The sequence below is a fragment of the Myotis daubentonii genome, chromosome 3 (assembly GCF_963259705.1).
Source record: "Myotis daubentonii chromosome 3, mMyoDau2.1, whole genome shotgun sequence".
Lineage (NCBI taxonomy): Eukaryota > Metazoa > Chordata > Mammalia > Chiroptera > Vespertilionidae > Myotis > Myotis daubentonii.
Genome location: NC_081842.1, coordinates 39,434,495 through 39,452,445, shown reverse-complemented (window position 1 = coordinate 39,452,445; position 17,951 = coordinate 39,434,495). Strand labels below are relative to the sequence as shown.

The 17,951-nt window shown below is 41.1% G+C and overlaps 1 protein-coding gene across 7 annotated transcripts in view; it reads left to right on the top strand.

Moving 5' to 3' along the window:
* The window catches only part of PEX5L (peroxisomal biogenesis factor 5 like), a 334,455-nt gene that overhangs the window by 308,467 nt on the left and 8,037 nt on the right, over positions 1-17,951 (top strand). For all 7 annotated transcript variants that reach the window (XM_059687108.1, XM_059687109.1, XM_059687106.1 and 4 more), the window contains 5 exons: positions 9,152-9,268; positions 11,836-11,979; positions 15,109-15,179; positions 16,667-16,864; positions 17,771-17,936. In XM_059687108.1, coding sequence (XP_059543091.1) covers positions 9,152-9,268; positions 11,836-11,979; positions 15,109-15,179; positions 16,667-16,864; positions 17,771-17,936 — 696 coding nt within the window. The remainder of the gene's footprint in view (positions 1-9,151; positions 9,269-11,835; positions 11,980-15,108; positions 15,180-16,666; positions 16,865-17,770; positions 17,937-17,951) is intronic.

The following is a 17,951-nucleotide window of genomic DNA, read 5'->3' as shown; positions in this document are numbered from 1 at the left end:
TATAAAATATTAAAATATATATATATATATATATATATATATATATATATAGCAACAACAATAAGGGAAATCAAAAGGTTGGGGGAGGAAGGGTTAGAAACTACCCAGAAATCCCACTACACTAATAAATTAACTGTTTTCATTTTCTCGTGTTCTTCCCATCTTTGTCTAATCTGTACATACAATTATATATAGTTTCAAAGGCCATTTTCAATGACTAGTTAATATTGAAAAGATAAATGCATCAAATGAGTTGTCTTACCAAAAACATACCAAAATTACTTTAATTCTTCCCTTCACATATTGGGTTTCATTTCCTTTTGTGGAAAAATAAAACAACAAAATCTTGAAGAATTCTGATTCACACAGCAGATGTGAGGATTCGAGAACCTGCTGGCTCATTGGAGATGAGTTTCATTGGAAACAGTCACATACACACAAACTGTGTGTGGTAAATGCCTATCCCTGCCCATTTCTTAAGATTCACCAAATTCATCCCACCAACAATCTGTTTTCATGGACCTTTCTATGCTTATGCCCTGGGTCTCTACATCAGCATTTCCCAAGCTGTGTTCTGGAGAACCCTGATCTCTCTCTCTCTCTCATTCTCTCTCTCTCTCTCTCTCTCTCTCTCTCTCTCTCACACACACACACACACACACACACACACACACACACACATGCTCATTTGGGGTCATCTCTCTCTTAGAGGGTTAGCATGTATATTAATGTATACTAACATTAAGTCACGCAGCAAAGATCCTGTTGTTCACATTTGTCCAGAATTTGCCAACACGCTACCTCCAGGAGCCAGGCAGGTAAAGTGATGGCCTGGTGGTGACCATGATGAAGTAGAGCAGCAGTTCTCAACCTGTGGGGGTCGAACAACCCTTTCACAGGGGTCGCGTAAGACCATCAGAAAACACATATATAATTACATATTGTTTTTGTGATTAATCACTATGCTTCAATTATGTTCAATTTGTAACAATGAAATTGGGGGTCCCCACAACATGAGGAACTGTATTAAAGGGTCGCGGCATTGGGAAGGTTGAGAACCACTGAAGTAGAGGACCACATGTGCCACCTGAGAGTGCTGCTTCCAGACATGTGGGCCTACTATTCACAGATCTTCGTGAAAGGTCTGAAATCTGGGTTTTGAGGTGAGATTTTGTATCTAAGCTTAGGAGGGAAAAGGTCTCTTGGCTAGCTCTGGCCTATAGGTTTAACCTTACGCCTCTCCAGCTGTTTGATGACAGCACTCTTTGTTCCCGGTGTGCCCTCTGGGGGATGCTGCGGCTCTCCATTACCGCCAGCCCTTTGAGGAAGGCTAGTCATTAGGTCCCTTCTCTGCACCTCACCTTCCTTCCCTGCTCTATCCTCTGACCCCAAGTGTGTTCCAGTTACTCTGGATATGTAATAAGTTATTCCACCACATATGGCTTAAAATAACAATGTTTATTTTGCTTCAAAAATCTGTAATCTGTGTAGAGCTGGAAGGGGACGACGCCTCTTTGGTGCATAGGTGTCAGCATGGCTTGAAGGCTGGCGTGCGGATCCTCTGAAGCACTGCCACTCGCAGGCAGACAGCCGGTGCTGGTGGTCACTGAGGCATTAGCTGCACGGATGCCAGGACACCAAAATGGCCTTTCTCTGAGGCCTGGGCTTCCTTGCAGCCTCGCTGCTAGATTCCAAGGGAGTGTCCAGAAAGAAAGAAAGAGGGAGGCAGAAGCTGTGTCTCCTTTTAGGATCTAGTCTTAAGAGCCACACCAGGTCACTGTCATCACATTCTGTTTGTCATGGGAAGTGTTCAGAGACAGGCAGTAGACTCCGCCTCTTCATGGAGTGGCAAGGTTCTGAGGAGGACGGGGACCAGGAACACTGCTGTAGCCATGTCGCAAGCTGCATTATGCCATAACAGGGAAGAGTGAAATGTCTTGAATTCTGGCTCTGTTTTTTACCAGGATAGCGTGCCTTTGAGCAAGCAACTTCATCTCTTTTTGCATCCTTTGTTCACCCTATCCTGAATTACAGTCACCCCTGTTTTTACTTTATCATTGGACAGTGAGCTTCCTGGGAGTGGCATCCATATCTAGGTGGTTGGTTTTATTCTGTTTTAATAGTTCTATCACACACAGCACAAACACATAGTTTGGATTTAGTAAATATTTCTAATACTTTCTTTTTTAAAACTGCTAAAGAGTTTCCCAGTAACTTTTCACTACCCGTAGAAAGAGCTGAAGGAGAAGAAACCCCCTATGGAACCGATTCACACTGCTAATCCTTTATCACATGACATTGTCACATGGAACAGGCTCAGACCCCAGGGCCCTCCCCATCTCCTCATGCCTATGGTCAAGTAGCCCTGTAGTCACATGCTGCTCGTTGCCCAAAGAGCAGGCCTCCAAGCCATTAAACAAGAAGGCATGTCTAACCAGAGGCAACCGGAAATCTATGCTGAGTGCTGGTACCAAGAAATAAACAGCCTCTGAGATGTTGACCCCATGAAACCCTACTCCCAAAGTGGCAGCAAACCCAGGCTTGGTCTCCAAACCTCTGGTTCCAGAGCATCTTAAGGCCAGCTCTTTGTTGTGAATACAATTACCGCTGGAATCACAGACATAGATACAGTCATGTGAAACTCCAATCCTAGCAAGGCATTCGTTTGCGAATGAGTAGGCTAATGACCCTGGCCATTTGGATAACAGGTTTGCTCACTGTGCTTTAATACTCCATTCCTCTTTCCCCCTCACCAGAAAAGGAAGGAAAGAACAGAAAGCTAACTACCTTAGATTCTCTGTTAGAAATGGCTCTCGGTTTCCTTCTGACATCCTGCTCAAGGCTTGTGTTGTATTATTTCCAGCCTCCTGTGTCCTTTCCTCTCCTTCCCATCATTTCCAATTTCTCTTCCCCATGTTTCTGCAGCTAATCTGCTGGCACGTTGTTTGGAGAGAGCCTCTGGCTACTTGCCCGGTGCCTGCCAACATCTGCAGTGATGGCAGCTCCATTAAACAAGAAGGCATGTCTAACCAGAGGCAACCGGAAAATCTATGTTGAGTGCTAGTACCAATATTTTTGGCTTCCAACACTTCTGAACCACACAGTTTACAGTTTGTGGGATTGCATCCTCTCTCTATCTTGGGAAATATTCTTTTTCCCTTACAAATATAAAATAGCTTTAACTACTTAAATCAGTTCCTTAGTTCTTAATGTTTCAAGTTCTAAGCACTTCACATACATTGTTCCACTTAATCTGCACAAACACCCTGAGAGACTTTTTACATTTTACAGATGAGGAAACTGAGTCAAAGAGGTGAGCTGAGTTGAAGAGGTCATGTGACAAGGGGCACAGCCAGATTCCACCCTGTTCCAGCTGATGTCGAAGCCCATGTGTTTTTGTCCTTATCCTGTTTAGGTTGAGAAAGGGCACCCATGACAGATCGACTTCTTATCTCATTGAGAGTTTATTCATTTTGAGCCTTCCTGTTTACTCAGTAAGTCAATTCATTATTAGTGTTACAACCAGAGACCTTTGGGGTTGTAAGAGAATGTAGAATTTATTGGGTCAAAGCTCCAGCTAATCTGTGAGTCGTCTTTACAAACACTCCTCACATTGGTTATTCTGTCTGTTTCTGAAGACTTCTAATGTTGGAGCATCCATCCTGAGGAGGAAGCAGCCCACTCCATTTTCAGGCAGCTTCATATCACGTTTGATAAAAGTCTACTCCCTGGAACTGCCATTCACTCTTCTTAATTCTCTTATCTGCACAAGGCTAAGCTGGCTTGCTCAGCTCTCATCACCCCTCAGAGTTCTGCTTTCCTAGATAAATCGCTTCATAAACAGAGTTACTCTTGCACTTTCACTCTTCCCTGAGTTAATCATTTGTCAATGACCCCTCACTCCATGGGACACCCAGGCTGCACCCAGAGCTCAAACTAATTCTGACCAATTCAAATTCTATCCCATCCTTGAGCAGGGTGCTTCACATTTATGATTGCAGCCGCAGGTTGAATGTCTTCTTTGGGCAGCCATATGGAACCTGTAAGTACTACTGAGCTTAGTCAACAAGAGATGTGTTGAGTGGGAAGAGCTTAGCCAATCTACACCAGCCTGGGCTGCTGTATCTCAGAGCAATGAGGTCCCAAACTGACTGCACATAATTTCACTTCAACACTTACCCAGCCTTGCATAGTGATTTTTCATTCCTCACCATGCAAGGTGTGCTGTCTTTTGTTTTACACATATAGAAGGACTGGTTGGTTGGTTGGTTGTTTTTTTAAAGTTCTGTCCAGTAACAGCTAATCAATGGATATCTAAAGGGGCAAAAAGACAGACTGGTGCAGCCACTGTGGAAAACAGTATGGAGTTTCCTCAAAAAATTTAAAATGGAACTTCCATTTGACCCAGTAATCCCACTTCTAAGAATATATCCCAAGAAAACACAAACACCAATCAGAAAGGATATATGCACCCCTGTGTTCATAGCAGCACAATTTATAATAGCTAAGATTTGGAAACAATATAAGTGCCCATCAGCAGATGAGTGGATTAGAAAAGAGTGGTACATCTACACAATGGAATACTATGCCGCTATTAAAAAGAAGGAACTTTTACCATTTGCAACAGTATGGAAGGAACTGGAGAGCATTATGCTAAGTGAAATTAGCCAGTCAGAGAAAGATAAATATCACATATCTCACTCATTTATGGAATATAATGAACAACATAAACTGATGAGCAAAAATTAGAACCAGAGACACAGAAGCATCGAACACTGTCCAACCTATGAGGGAAGGTGAGGGGTGAGAGGGTAAGAGATCAACCCAAGGACTTGTATGCATGCATATGAGCACAATGGACACACAGTAGGGGGTGAGGGCATGTGCTAGGGGGTGGGAACGGCCAGGGAGAGGTCAATGGGGGGAAAAGGAGACTCATGTAATACTTTAAATAAAAAAGAATTTAATTTTTTTTAAAAGAGGCAAAAAGAAAGTGAGATTCCTGACAGGCAGAAATGGCATATAGTCTCACACGGATCAGTCCTTGCACAGCACAACGCCAGGATCATTCTAATCAGCACTTATGTTTGACCACAAAGTTTAAAATATTTCTGTTTTAACTCAAGGATGACCAGAACAGACTGGTGAGTGGGAAGTGATAATATGTTGCTATCTTTAAAATGTCCTGGTTCTAAACTAAATTACTTATTTTCTTATCCTTTATTATAATTAATATTTAATTTTGTCATTATTTTCATATAAATTTTTATTTTCTAGTTTTACAATCAGAAACTGAAGGGAAAATGTCAAATATGCTTTGGGTAAAATGCTTTAAAGTATAATTTTTTGAGATCAGTGAACACACTCCTTTTCCCCTTATGCTGATCTTCTGAATCATAGACAACGAAGCCTCAGCTATTTAGCTAATAAATCCAGTCTTCTCAATTTACAAATAATAAAAAATAATGTACAGATGAATTAAAATGACTTGCTCAAGTTCACAGGGGTAATGGCAGTTTCTAGTGCATACCTCTCTTGTTCTAAACCACTAACACTGAATATGTGTTGAAGGGATTCAGAGAGGCAAGAAATTGCTCTAGTGTGGGATCATTGGAGGAAGTAAAACTGAAAAGACATCACCATTTTTAACCACTTTTTCACCAGAATAACACATGCTAGTAATAGAAAATTTGGGAAATATTGAAAGTACAAGGAAAGGTGATGGCTGCAAATTATTCATAATCCCATCCCATGAAAGCAGTGCTATTGGTGCTTCCCCGGCATGTTATTTGTTGTTTTCTATCATTGTGATCATATTACTTATCAAGAAACATTATAACTCAAAAGCTAGTCCAGGTTGTAAGAAGTTCTTCATAAGTACCATTTTAATTGCTATATAACAGTCCATTTTTGCCACAACATTCTTAACTTTCCTCCTCTTTTTTAATAATTAGAAGGGAAAGATGTATATAACTAATGGAAAGATATCTGGAAAAGAATATGTAATTAAAACACCAAATACAGATATTTGATCTTTGATATTGTGGGTGATTTTCGTTCATTGTTTTGTTTTGTTTTTTATAGTTTTCAATGCTGGCAAAACACTAACAAGAACACCTACTTTTATTGAGCATTTACCATGCGCTATATGCCACATTTACATTTTCTCATTTAGTCCTCAGAGCAAGTAACCAAGATCACTATTATATATCTTCCTTTTAAAGCTAAGGAAAATGAGACCTGGGAAGGTAATAGTACTTGCAGAAGATTAGTGATGGAGCCAGAATCTGTTCCCAGGTTCGTCTGAGGAGAGAACTGCTGTTCTTAACCATCATACTGCATATCCCAAGTTTTTAAGAATACATTGATATCATCAGAAAGCTATTTTTGAAAATGAAAATGGTTTGCAACAATAGTTCATTTCTGGTATAAGCATATAACTTATTACCTGTCTAATATTAAAAAACAACCTACCAAAATATCAGGACAACTAAGAAAATCATCAATATATTAAATCCCCTCAGTCCTGTCTAAAATGTTTAAAATTCAAATATGTCTCAGGTTTCTTGAAACTGATTAGAAATAGAAAAAAAGCAGCAGTGTTAATTGCGGTTAGGTGAATGAAGTCTGGATTTTGAGGTTGGATGAAAATTGATTGTGCTAAAAATAGACTTCTGTAATTAAATGAAACTGTGCTGTGCACTCTAATTAGTCAGAACTTATTCTAAGTGGTAACAGTAAGGCCTGGTGTGTATCATTAAATGAAAGCCGGGCAGCCCCCACCCCCTCTGAGCTGAGGTTCCTCTGATGCCCACAGTAGTTTTATTTATGCACCCCCTGCTTGCATTTGAAACTGCAGGAAAGGTGATGCATCTTTTTATAACCCAGATGTACACATTATAAAATCTTTCTTGTTCCTTCTTTCAAAAGACTTGTAATCGCTTTAAATTCTGAAGAACCTCAATAGGGGAACAAGTAACTGCTTTATAAAGTACTGGAAGTCATTGGCACTTCACATTACCCACCAGGGGGCTTGGGAAAGTCAGTAAACATTGTAAAATTCACTTGACAGATTTCTCTCAGCAGCTATGAAGACAGGAGAGCCTGCATCTTTGAAAAGCTATTCAAGGCAGACAATGAGACTCCAAAAAATTTCTCCTAACTCCTTAGTATCTAAGTGTTCAAGTTTCATGGTACTAAAAAGGGAAAGCTAATATATTCTTATTGTTGTTTTTAACCTTTATTATTGTAAAATTAATGCAAAATCAGAAAATTCAGAAAGTATGGAAAAATGTAAAGAAGCAAGAGAAGCATCACCCATCGTCCCTTCATTCAAAGAGATTACTCTTAGCAGGGTAGCATATTTCCTTCAAGTAGCTTATCTAGCCATTGCCTTTGTATACCTGAGATCATTCTGTTTGTGCAATTTGGTGTTCTACTAAAACCACTCATTGTAAAAGAAATTTTGAATTTTATTCCCAATTTAAACCTGGGTGCGACGTGGCTATTCCATGTGCTTCTAGCATCCCAATCATAGATTCTCAAGATGCCTGCTGCCCTGAGCCTTCGTTGAAGGGAGGCCCCCACTGAGCACTGTGGTAGGAATGAGTATTCTGGATATGATAAAGAAAGAGAGCAAGATCTACTATTTATTTAGTAGCCTGGGATTAGTCACATTGTGTTTACCTTTATTCCCTGAACATTTGTATGCAGAAGAAATAAGGTTATATCTATCATTTCAAGCAACTTTGAAGAGTTCCCGCCACAGCACAACCACCACCAGGCATGAGGGTGGTGTGGAAGGTGAGACTGGGAGGATTCAAAGGCGAAAAGCAACCTCAAATCAAGTTGATGGTGTGTCAACAAGTCACAGGACTTAGAATCATAGAAATTGAGATTTGCAGCTAGAGTATGGATCTCAGCCCCAGACTCCGGTGTTCAGGAAATGTCCATTTCTTTGTTTTCTTTAAAAGACAATAAGGTGGTTTCCAAGCACCTCTCTTGCCACACTGGGAAGGTAATTTAGTCTCAGACACCAAATCTGGGGAAGCATTTGTGCTGCCAGAAAACAAGGATGAGTCTTCACTTTCTTATTTGCCTTGCTACTGCTAACAGCCAGCCAAGCCCCAAGTGGCTCCTTAAAATTCATTTTTTTCTCTATTTCCCTGACACATGGAGATCAGAGTTCAAATCAGGCCTCTCCCCCAATCATCCCCTTTGTCATCCCCTTGGAGGTCAGTCTAATTTGCTAGGCAAATACCTAAAAACCAAGCACCAGTCTCTCATTTATCTCAGAACCTACCACCTCTTCTCTCCCCACCCCTGGAAAATTCCCCTTCCTCTCTTAAGTTCTTTAAGATACTTGCCCCTTTTCCTCTCCCCAGGACACCTAAGCCAACCTGGAACAGATCTTGGAGAAAAATTCTGCCTCCATCCAGAGCACAGATCTCCTCTGAAATAAAAACAGGTTTCCCTTTTGAAAGACGTAAAAAAACAACAACCAAAAAAAAAAAAACTATAAGAAAAAGTGATTTAAAAAAAAATGATCCTTCCATAGAAAAGACCTTGAAGACGACTCAGTCAAGTTCACAAAGCCAGGGTCCTTAGTTCTTTAGCATCAGGAGGCCAGGTTTGTCATAAGGAGATAAGCCTGACCTTGGAAACCAGACTAGGAGTCAAATCCTGTGCAACCCTCGCTTTGCGCCCATAGCCTTCTAGGATCACGTTTCTCCCAGCACAGTGCATGGTGCAGAGTTGGATCAACTAATGTTACTTTTCTTTGTCCATAGCCAACTGCCTCACCAAGTCACTGCCTACCCAGTCCCAAAGCTGTTGCTCTAGCTCCTCCTATCCTAGGAGCAACTGGAGGAAAGGCCACCCTTCCTAAAACGTGTGTCTGGTACCCACACTTGAAATTGATCAAGTAATGGATTTTTAGCTGAATTTGGTCTAAATGATCCAGGACCTTCAGATGATAGCGATTTTCCTGCTGGGGAAAGTCACAGTTCATTCAGTTCAACACTCTGCCCTCCAGAAACTGTTCGACTATGAGTATCATTTTGATCCATAAGGAAAACTGTCTTTCTGGAAATAACCCAAACGATCGAGCATGCTCTTAAATCCATCTCTCTTGATTTTTCCTGTCTCCTAGTCAGATACAGAGTTTTGGGATAAGATGCAAGCAGAATGGGAAGAAATGGCCCGGAGGAACTGGATATCCGAGAACCAAGAAGCCCAGAACCAAGTTACAATTTCAGCTAGCGAGAAGGTGACCAATTCTCTTCTTATACATGCTGACAGGTTTTCTCAGTCTCTTTGAATCATATAATTATACATTAGTTGGTAATCATTTTGTGAAAAAAAATCTAAGAACCAAACAGACAATTTAATATCAATCAGATCTAGGAGAAATTCTGGTAGATGAAAGCAATATAATCAAACAATGTGTCAGAGCAGCAAAGCTGGAATGGAATACCCTTATTTTTATCAATGTTGATACAGACAGTTTGGCAGTCAACTACAGCTTGGATCCTGACTGCTTGCCTAGCTGACTTTTGAGGATGTGTTGGAACAAGACCTGGGCTAGTCCCACAATGCTTTCTGTCAGTCAGTCCCATGAGCCACATAGATGAGCTGAAAGAAGTGATATTAATGGGCAGGGGAATGAAGCAGGGCTTAGGACTGTATCTCACAGGTAGTCATTATACAGCTAGCAAAGAAACTCAGGGGAAAAGGTGGCCTTCACACAACCAGGTCAAGTCCCAAGGGGATCCCTCAGAGATATTTCCCTGACAGGAGCTCCAGCAAATGCGAGCGCAGTGACCAGCCAGCCAAATTACCCATGAGGTCCCAGTTGCCCTTGGATTTGTGCTTTTAAAAACAGTTGGGGAGGGGAGGGCTTGAGAAATAAGTTTAAATGACTTGAAAGATAAAAAGATATGTGGAATTTTCTTATACTGGGGAGGGGAATCAGATATAGTATTTGCTTGTATTGTGATTTTGGTGGAGGAAGTCTCAATAATATTTAGTTCTGGATAATTTCCATGATAGTTCAATCCAACAAATATTTATTTGTGTCTACTCTGCACTAGCTACTAGGGAAATGATGATTAATAGTCTCTGATCTTAGGGGATTTTCAATCTACATAGTCATTAAAATGTCTTTCTCTTCTTCATATTCTATGTCCCTCAGTAGGCCAGGCAATCTCATAAAATTGGAACAACCCTCTCATTAACTGTCTTTTCTACAAAAAAAAAAAAAATCAAAACGAAGTAAGAAGAACATTGATGCAGAACATCAGACTCTAATTACAGATGCCTCCCATTTCCATCCCCCCCCCCTTTGAACTGCAGTCTTTGAACCTGAGATATGGCTAGGACCCTGAGCCCCACACTCCTGGGACACCATATCCGCAATACAATTACATAAGCTCAGTGGCTCTTGATAAGGGGTTTGTCTTTCTGGAGGTCTCCATTTGATCTATTTTAAAACCTCAGTAGCATCAGCAACAGACTAGCTTAATTATATCTATCAAATTAGAAAGATTTTATTATAATCCATGTAGCTAACATTGCAATAAATAATGTCTCTCAGGGACTTCTGTTGAGAGTTTAAATTGGGACATACTTTCTCAGGAACAATTCAGCTACACATATCAAGGGCCTCAAGATAGTTCATAGCTTTAGCCTAATAAATATCTCTAGAAGTCTATCTTAAGGTAATAATCAATGCACACAAAGATTTGAGCATGAGACTTTCACTGTATCTTTATTTATGAAAAAAAAATGAAAATAATCTGAAAGCCCATCAATATGGGTTTGACTAAGTAAATGTTAATCTAAATAATTATAATAACTAAAACGAAGTGGGGCTTACACTGTAAAACTGCACCAATAGCATGAACTTATTTGTTTAATGTGTATAGTCATAGAAAAACACTAGAAGATTATTTGTACATTCTGCATTGTTTAAATTTTTACAATGAAAGAAGATCTATAACTTTAAAACATGCATTGTCAGTGGGCGATATAGCCAGCAATGGGGCATACACTGGTTTGAGGAGTGGGAGGACAAAAGAAATCTTAGATATTACAATGGTTTATAACCCTCAAAAGGGCCACAGTGCATAAACAGATGTACAGTATGCAGTATTAACACTGCAGGGGACTGAATGGGAGCATGTAGCAAAAATATATGCAAAAACTCAGTATTTTTACAATCTTGGGGAGCAGGGCAGGGGATGGTTAAAACAAAATGAACAAAAGAAATATCAGAATGAAAACAAACTCCAAAATATCAGCAGTGATCATATGTAGGTTGTGGAATTTTGGGTACGTTTTATATTAGTCAATGACAAAATCTACAAAATCTAAAGTGTATACAATGAAAATGTACATTCATAATGAGAAAAAAACAGTAATTGAAATTTAAATGGTTAATTTTATGTTATGTATATAAAATAAAATTTCACCACAATAAAACATACCTCCATTGGGGGTTGGGGAGATGAGAAGAGATAAACCAAAGAACTTATATATTATTTAGTACATAGCCCATGGGCACGGGCAATAGTGTGGCAAAGACCTGAGGGGGTGGGTAAGAGCTGGGAGGAGGGGGCTAAAGGGGGGAATGGGAGACATCTGTAATACTACCGACAATAAAATATATATATTAAAAATAAATAAAATAAAATAAAAATTCCAAAAAATAATAAACGACAAGAATTTAATTGCAATTAAATTAATTAAACACTTTAATTTAAATTCTAAGAGCTTACTGCATGTGAGAATGAGGAGGTAAGCCGGTGGATCTGTGTTGGCCCTTCTGTGTTGCAGGGCTATTACTTCCACACTGAAAACCCCTTCAAGGACTGGCCGGGCGCGTTTGAGGAGGGCTTAAAGAGACTGAAGGAAGGGGACCTCCCAGTCACCATCCTGTTCATGGAGGCCGCGATTCTTCAGGACCCGGGAGATGCAGAGGTGTCTTGCCCCCTCATCCTGCCAGGCTCGGGGGGGGGGGGGCTGCACGCGCTAGTGAGGGACAGAGGGTGACACAGAGGTCTGCTGGTGGCATTTTCATCGAGTAACGGTTCCCAAAGGAGTTAGCCTGGCGTCGTGTGATAGAAACTGTTTTCTAACCAAATCTGCAATATCTATCTAGGGTGCCACAAAAGAAAGGGTGGAGAAAAGAAATGAAAAACTAAAATTGCCTACCTAGAAGGTCGGCAGCGGTATTCAGGGGGCAGTGTGCTGCCTTGTCCGGGTCTAGAGAGACACCTCTCTCCCCACTGATTTACTCCCTCCACATTTATTGAACACACACTCCGTCCCGGGGCTTGTGCCCCACACGAGGCTCAGATCCCTGAAAGGCCGGAGAAATGGAACAACTGGAAAGATGGGTCAGTGATCTATCTGGAGGGGCAAGTAAACAAACCAGTGCAGTGTAATAAATGCAAGTGCACAGGAGGCGAGGAGAGCAGACAGCAAGATACTGACTCAGCCTTCCCCGCTAAGTGGATCCAAAGCTGAGTTTTCAAGGAGAGAGGATTCATTAAAGACAGCAGGGGAGTGGAGTTGTTGTTTAGAGGAAGTGGTTCTTGGCTGAGCAGAGGGACCTGAAACGTTAGGTTAGGGGATGAGGGGGGAGAGAATGGCAGGAATGGCGGCAAGAAGAGGTAGGCAAGAGATTGAACTTCATCCTGAAAGCCATGGGAGGGAGCACTAGGAAAAAACCCTTTCTCTGAGGTGTGAAGGGTGATTGGAGAGACCACCAAAGAGGCTTCTGCAATCTTATCTTGCTCCACGACCCTTCCAAACCTGTGAAGGTCTGTCATAGGATAGTGGCAGGTATAAAATCCTTCTTCATAGATTGTAATTTTCAGGAAACTTTTTATAAGAAATATGCCCAGAGGAATTTGAGACATTTTTAGGAATGGGTATGTCCTGTGCTGAGAAGGCGGTATGGAATAGTGGTTAAGCTTCTCAGACCCTGCCATTCTGTGCGGGTTCAAATACAGCGAGCGGTACCCTGAGCTCCACCGCTGGTTAGCCGTGAGCCATGTGGTCTGGGGCAAGTCATTTAAACCCTCTTAGCTTCCGTTTGCTCGTATGTAAAGTGGACATCGCGATTATAATAACCATCTCATTGGGTTTTGCAAGGGTTAAACTCGTTCAGTGTCTGCTACATCAGTATTTAGCCTTTATTACTACTATTGGTTGTACTTCGTGTTGAAAGAACAGGTAAACGGATCACGAAAGCCCCTGGTATCTAGTTAGTCAAAACACCGATAATGAAATGAGATTGAACTGAGAGCTGGCATTCTGAATCAAAATATTAGAATTTTTCAAAAGATATTTTAAAAAGATTAAGAGAGTTGCCAAAGAGTGTACATGCATAACCCATGGACACAGAACACAGAGTGATGAAGGCCAGGGGAGGGGTGGCAGGGACTGGGTGGAAGTGGGCAAAGGGGAGGACATCTGTAATAGTGTCGACAACAACAAAAAAGATGTTTGAATCATTGTAGAAGAGAAAATCGTTGCATTAATAGAAAAATACAGGTCAACCTCCCCCCGCCCCCCAAAAAAATAATGTCACCTTACATTTCTAGATGCCATATGTTCTCATGTCTATTATATCATTTGACACGACAACTTTGGGAGGTTAGAAAAAGTATGCATTATTATCCCAGATTCATTAATGAGAAAATGATGACACTATTTACAAACGGGTCCTAGATAATGTATGACCCAGGGTTTCTGAATCTGTGTAGACCCCAATCTAAGACAGTAGACATTCTGTGGACAGTGCAAGTGATGCCCAGAGCCTAGGAAGAAGCCCTCAGAGAAAGACTTCCATCCATCTCTTCTTAAGAAGCATTCTAGGATGTATGGAAGGTGAAATAAAAAATGGATGCTGCTTTGTGTACATTTAAAAGATTAAAAAGAGTCACTGAAATTCTGGGGGAAAATAATTAATATTTTTATGAGTGTGTATGGTATGTGTAATAATAATTCATAATCTTATAGCACTTTAAGATGACTCTATAAGTGTTTTTATATAGCTTGTTTTAAAACATTCATAGCATTGGTTCTCAAAGGTGGGAGAGTTATGCCCTTCCCAAACCTTTTCAAATCCCCAAGACTCAGATACACCCCCAGCAAATTTGAGGACAATATGTGTAATGGGAGGTCTTTTTTTATGTGCATTGCTATTCTAATGGTGTGAGAATTATTGTGCTAATATTAATAATGTCATTCTAGATATGAAAAACATTATCTGCTTGAAGATATTCCTCACATTATTTACAATAGCAAAGGGTTAAAAACAATCTCAGAGCAATAAAAGAACTGGTTGAGTTAATAATAGTATATCCATTCAACAAAATTTAAATTAAGAACTATAAGTAGGAAGATTTTGTAAAAACATGAAAAAAATGCTATGATGCAATATAAAGTGTTAAGTGTAGGCTTTAAAATTATAGGTACATTACATTGCACTTTATATATTTTGTGCATTTTAACAGTAACTATATAAGGTGGGGCAAAAGTAGGTTTATAGTTGTTTACATGGAAAATAATACAATAAGTAACAACACAGGAATAAACTGTGTCATGTCCTCAAAACTGTAAACCTCCTGCCCAACCCTATATTAGGGCATTAAACACCTTGTAAGGGGTTTGGTTTTGTTCTTCCCTAGTTCCTAAATTTCCTGTTGCCCCTTCTGATAACTGCTTGACTTTCGCTTATACAAGTTAATTTTGTACATCTTGAGATTTCTTACTGTCAACTTTATTTAGCTGCATTTCTGGATTATTTTTCTACCTTTTTGCATCACAAATGCATACTTTTGTGTACTTATCTTTTGGTCTTAAGATACCTGATATCTCAGAAACTCAGGGGTTTCCATGGGTCATAGGAGAGGTTTCTAAGTGTCACAAAAGAATTTGACCGAAGAAATGCATTCGATATTTTCCCCTTTTACAAGACTCTCCTACCTGAGACAGGTTGCTCTGCATAGAGGGATCTGTCGCGGGCAAATAAACCAACTACTGTGTGTGAGTGATTCTGCTTCCTCCTGCAATGTTGACATCAGTTGTTTCTTGTAGGCATGGCAGTTCCTCGGGATAACTCAGGCAGAGAATGAAAACGAGCAAGCAGCTATTGTCGCCCTCCAGAGGTAGTGAAGCTAAGTGCAAAGCCACGGGACTGATGGACACCTGTTAATGGATTTCCCATTGCTTCAGATTTCCCTTTTGACCTTCATAGACATTGCAAAGAATTTGGCCGGAAGAAGTGCTGAGAGGCCCCCTATGACTTATACAGAGCTGTGAAAAACGGGAACTGATGAGGAAATAATCTTCCTTAAGCTCAATGTTAGGCCATTTACAAATCATTGGCCTTCATTAGCATGAAAGAGTCTATGTCAGAAGCAGTCATAAAATGGACTCACTGAATAAATGGTCCTTTTAATGTTCTGTCCTTCCGCAGCATCTGAAAGTTCTCTTCAGAAAAAAAGATACTCAAAATAATCTCAGTGCAGTTTTAGCTCTGGTGTCTACAAAGCATCTCCTGAGATATTTTTAGCAACTTGCAAGTTTGAGCCCCTGACTAAAGCTCTAGACTAACTTTGGGAGGGTGTAACATCGCACCATACTTGATTAGAGCCCCCATTTAAACCCTGGGGGGAAGGACAGCCCCTACCAAATAGACTCCCACTTTCCCTACTCTTTCATATATATATATATATATATATCAGTGGTTCTCAACCTTGGCTGCACATTAGAATCACCTGGGAATCTTTTTAAAATCCTGATTTCTGGGCCTCATCCTCCGGAAATTCTGTTTCTTTGTTACTAATGTTGTGGCCCCACCCCATAACAAAGAAACAATTTCCGGAGGATGAGACCCAGAAATCGGGATTTTAAAAAGATTCCCAGGTGATTCTATTGTGCAGCCAAGGTTGAGAACCACTGACCTAGGGCTTGCTACTCAAAGTCTTATCCAGAGACTCCTAGCATCATCATCACCTGAGAGCCTGTCAGACCCGCGCAGCCTGGGCCCAGCGCAGGCCCTCTGTGTCAGAGGCTGCATTGACCAGATCCCCAGATGATTCCCATGCACATCAAGGTTTAAACAGCCCTTGCCAGAGGCCAGTGGAATAGCATGAGGGGAAGCATCGTAGCCTGGGCCTCCCGTAAACCCACCCTGATAGCCTGGAAACAGGGGATTTCCCTCTCCTTTACACAACGCTGTTCCATCTTCCATCTCTGGATGTCCAGATGTAATTCAAACCAGTTTTCTTTGTGGATAAGGTGCATTTCATACATTGACAGTAGAGCAGCGTGAATGATAGCCCCTACTTCTCGTTAGATGGACTACTAATAAATTATGTGCAGGGATTGGCCACATTTTCTATAGCTTTTAAGTTATTTATTAAAATTACCAAAACTGGCATGCATCAGGGTGAGTTTTAACTTCCTTAAAAATAAGCGTAGGTCCTCATTTTCATGTAGGTAATGAATGTGATATTCTCCAGGGGCTTCACATAACCTTAGCAGTACCACTTAATTAATAAAGACCTCAGATTTTCTAAAGAACTGTTCAGGCTCTAACTCCGGAAAAAAAAAAAAATCTGAAACTGGCTTTTTCCCCCAATTCCTTCAGGTGCTTAGAATTGCAGCCCAACAACTTGAAAGCTTTGATGGCTTTGGCCGTGAGTTACACGAACACGGGCCATCAGCAGGATGCCTGTGACGCGCTGAAGAACTGGATTAAGCAAAACCCAAAGTACAAATACCTTGTGAAGAGCAAGAAGGGATCACCAGGCCTCGCCCGGAGGATGTCTAAGTCTCCGGTGGATAGGTATCCACATCATTAAATTACACCCTTCCACACAATTAATCACCATGACAGTAAAGAACAAGCCTGGGGTCCCCGCACCCGCTCCAGATGGCGTGTAGGACAGCGTCCTGCCAGAAGAGCAGCACTGATTTAAAAGATGGAGCTGAGAGTGGGCCCAACCTCTGGACACGTGATCTACACCATGGGCAACCGCAGATATTTATCTGAGTGCCATACACTAAAGCCAAATGCTTTGGACATATAATTAACCCAAAATAAATTATAATAAGTAGCCTTGTGCCAAGTTTTGTAAAGCCTGAGAATTAGGTATGGGGGACAATGGAAGCCCTTTCTTCTGCAATTTTGTTTCTATCAGCAATAAACCATGATGTTAAATTCTTTCTCACTGAGGCCTCGGGACCCGTGGCCCTAGGCCCGTGGTCGGCAAACCGTGGCTCGTGAGCCACATGCGGCTCTTTGGCCCCTTGAGTGTGGCTCTTCCACAAAATACCACGTGCGGGCCCACACGTACAGTGCGGTTGAAACTTCGTGGCCCATGCGCAGAAGTCGGTATTTTGTGGAAGAGCTGGTATATTGTGGAAGAGCCACACTCAAGGGGCCAAAGAGCTGCATGTGGCTCGCGGGCCGTGGTTTGCCAAGCCACAGTTTACCAATCACTGCCCTAGGGTTTTCTACTTACAGGGTCAGTGGAACTCTCCTTTCCTAGCACTATTTGTATCTCTGTACGACAAAGTATGTCATGAAAATCAGCAGGAATTGTTAAACTGCAGTATTAATAATAGTCCTCTCATACACTGAGGTATTTTAAGCCAGATTTTTTTTTCAGTCTGTAAAGAACAGCAAACATAATAGTAAATCATTTACGTTCAGACTATTTGGATTACAAATCTGCTTTTCCCCTGGTAGCTCTGTTCTGGAAGGCGTGAAGGAATTATATCTGGAAGCTGCCCACCAAAATGGAGATACGATTGACCCAGACCTGCAGACAGGTCTAGGGGTGCTGTTCCACCTGAGCGGAGAATTTAATAGAGCAATAGATGCATTTAATGCCGCCTTAACTGTTCGGCCAGAGGTAAGTGCACAGCAA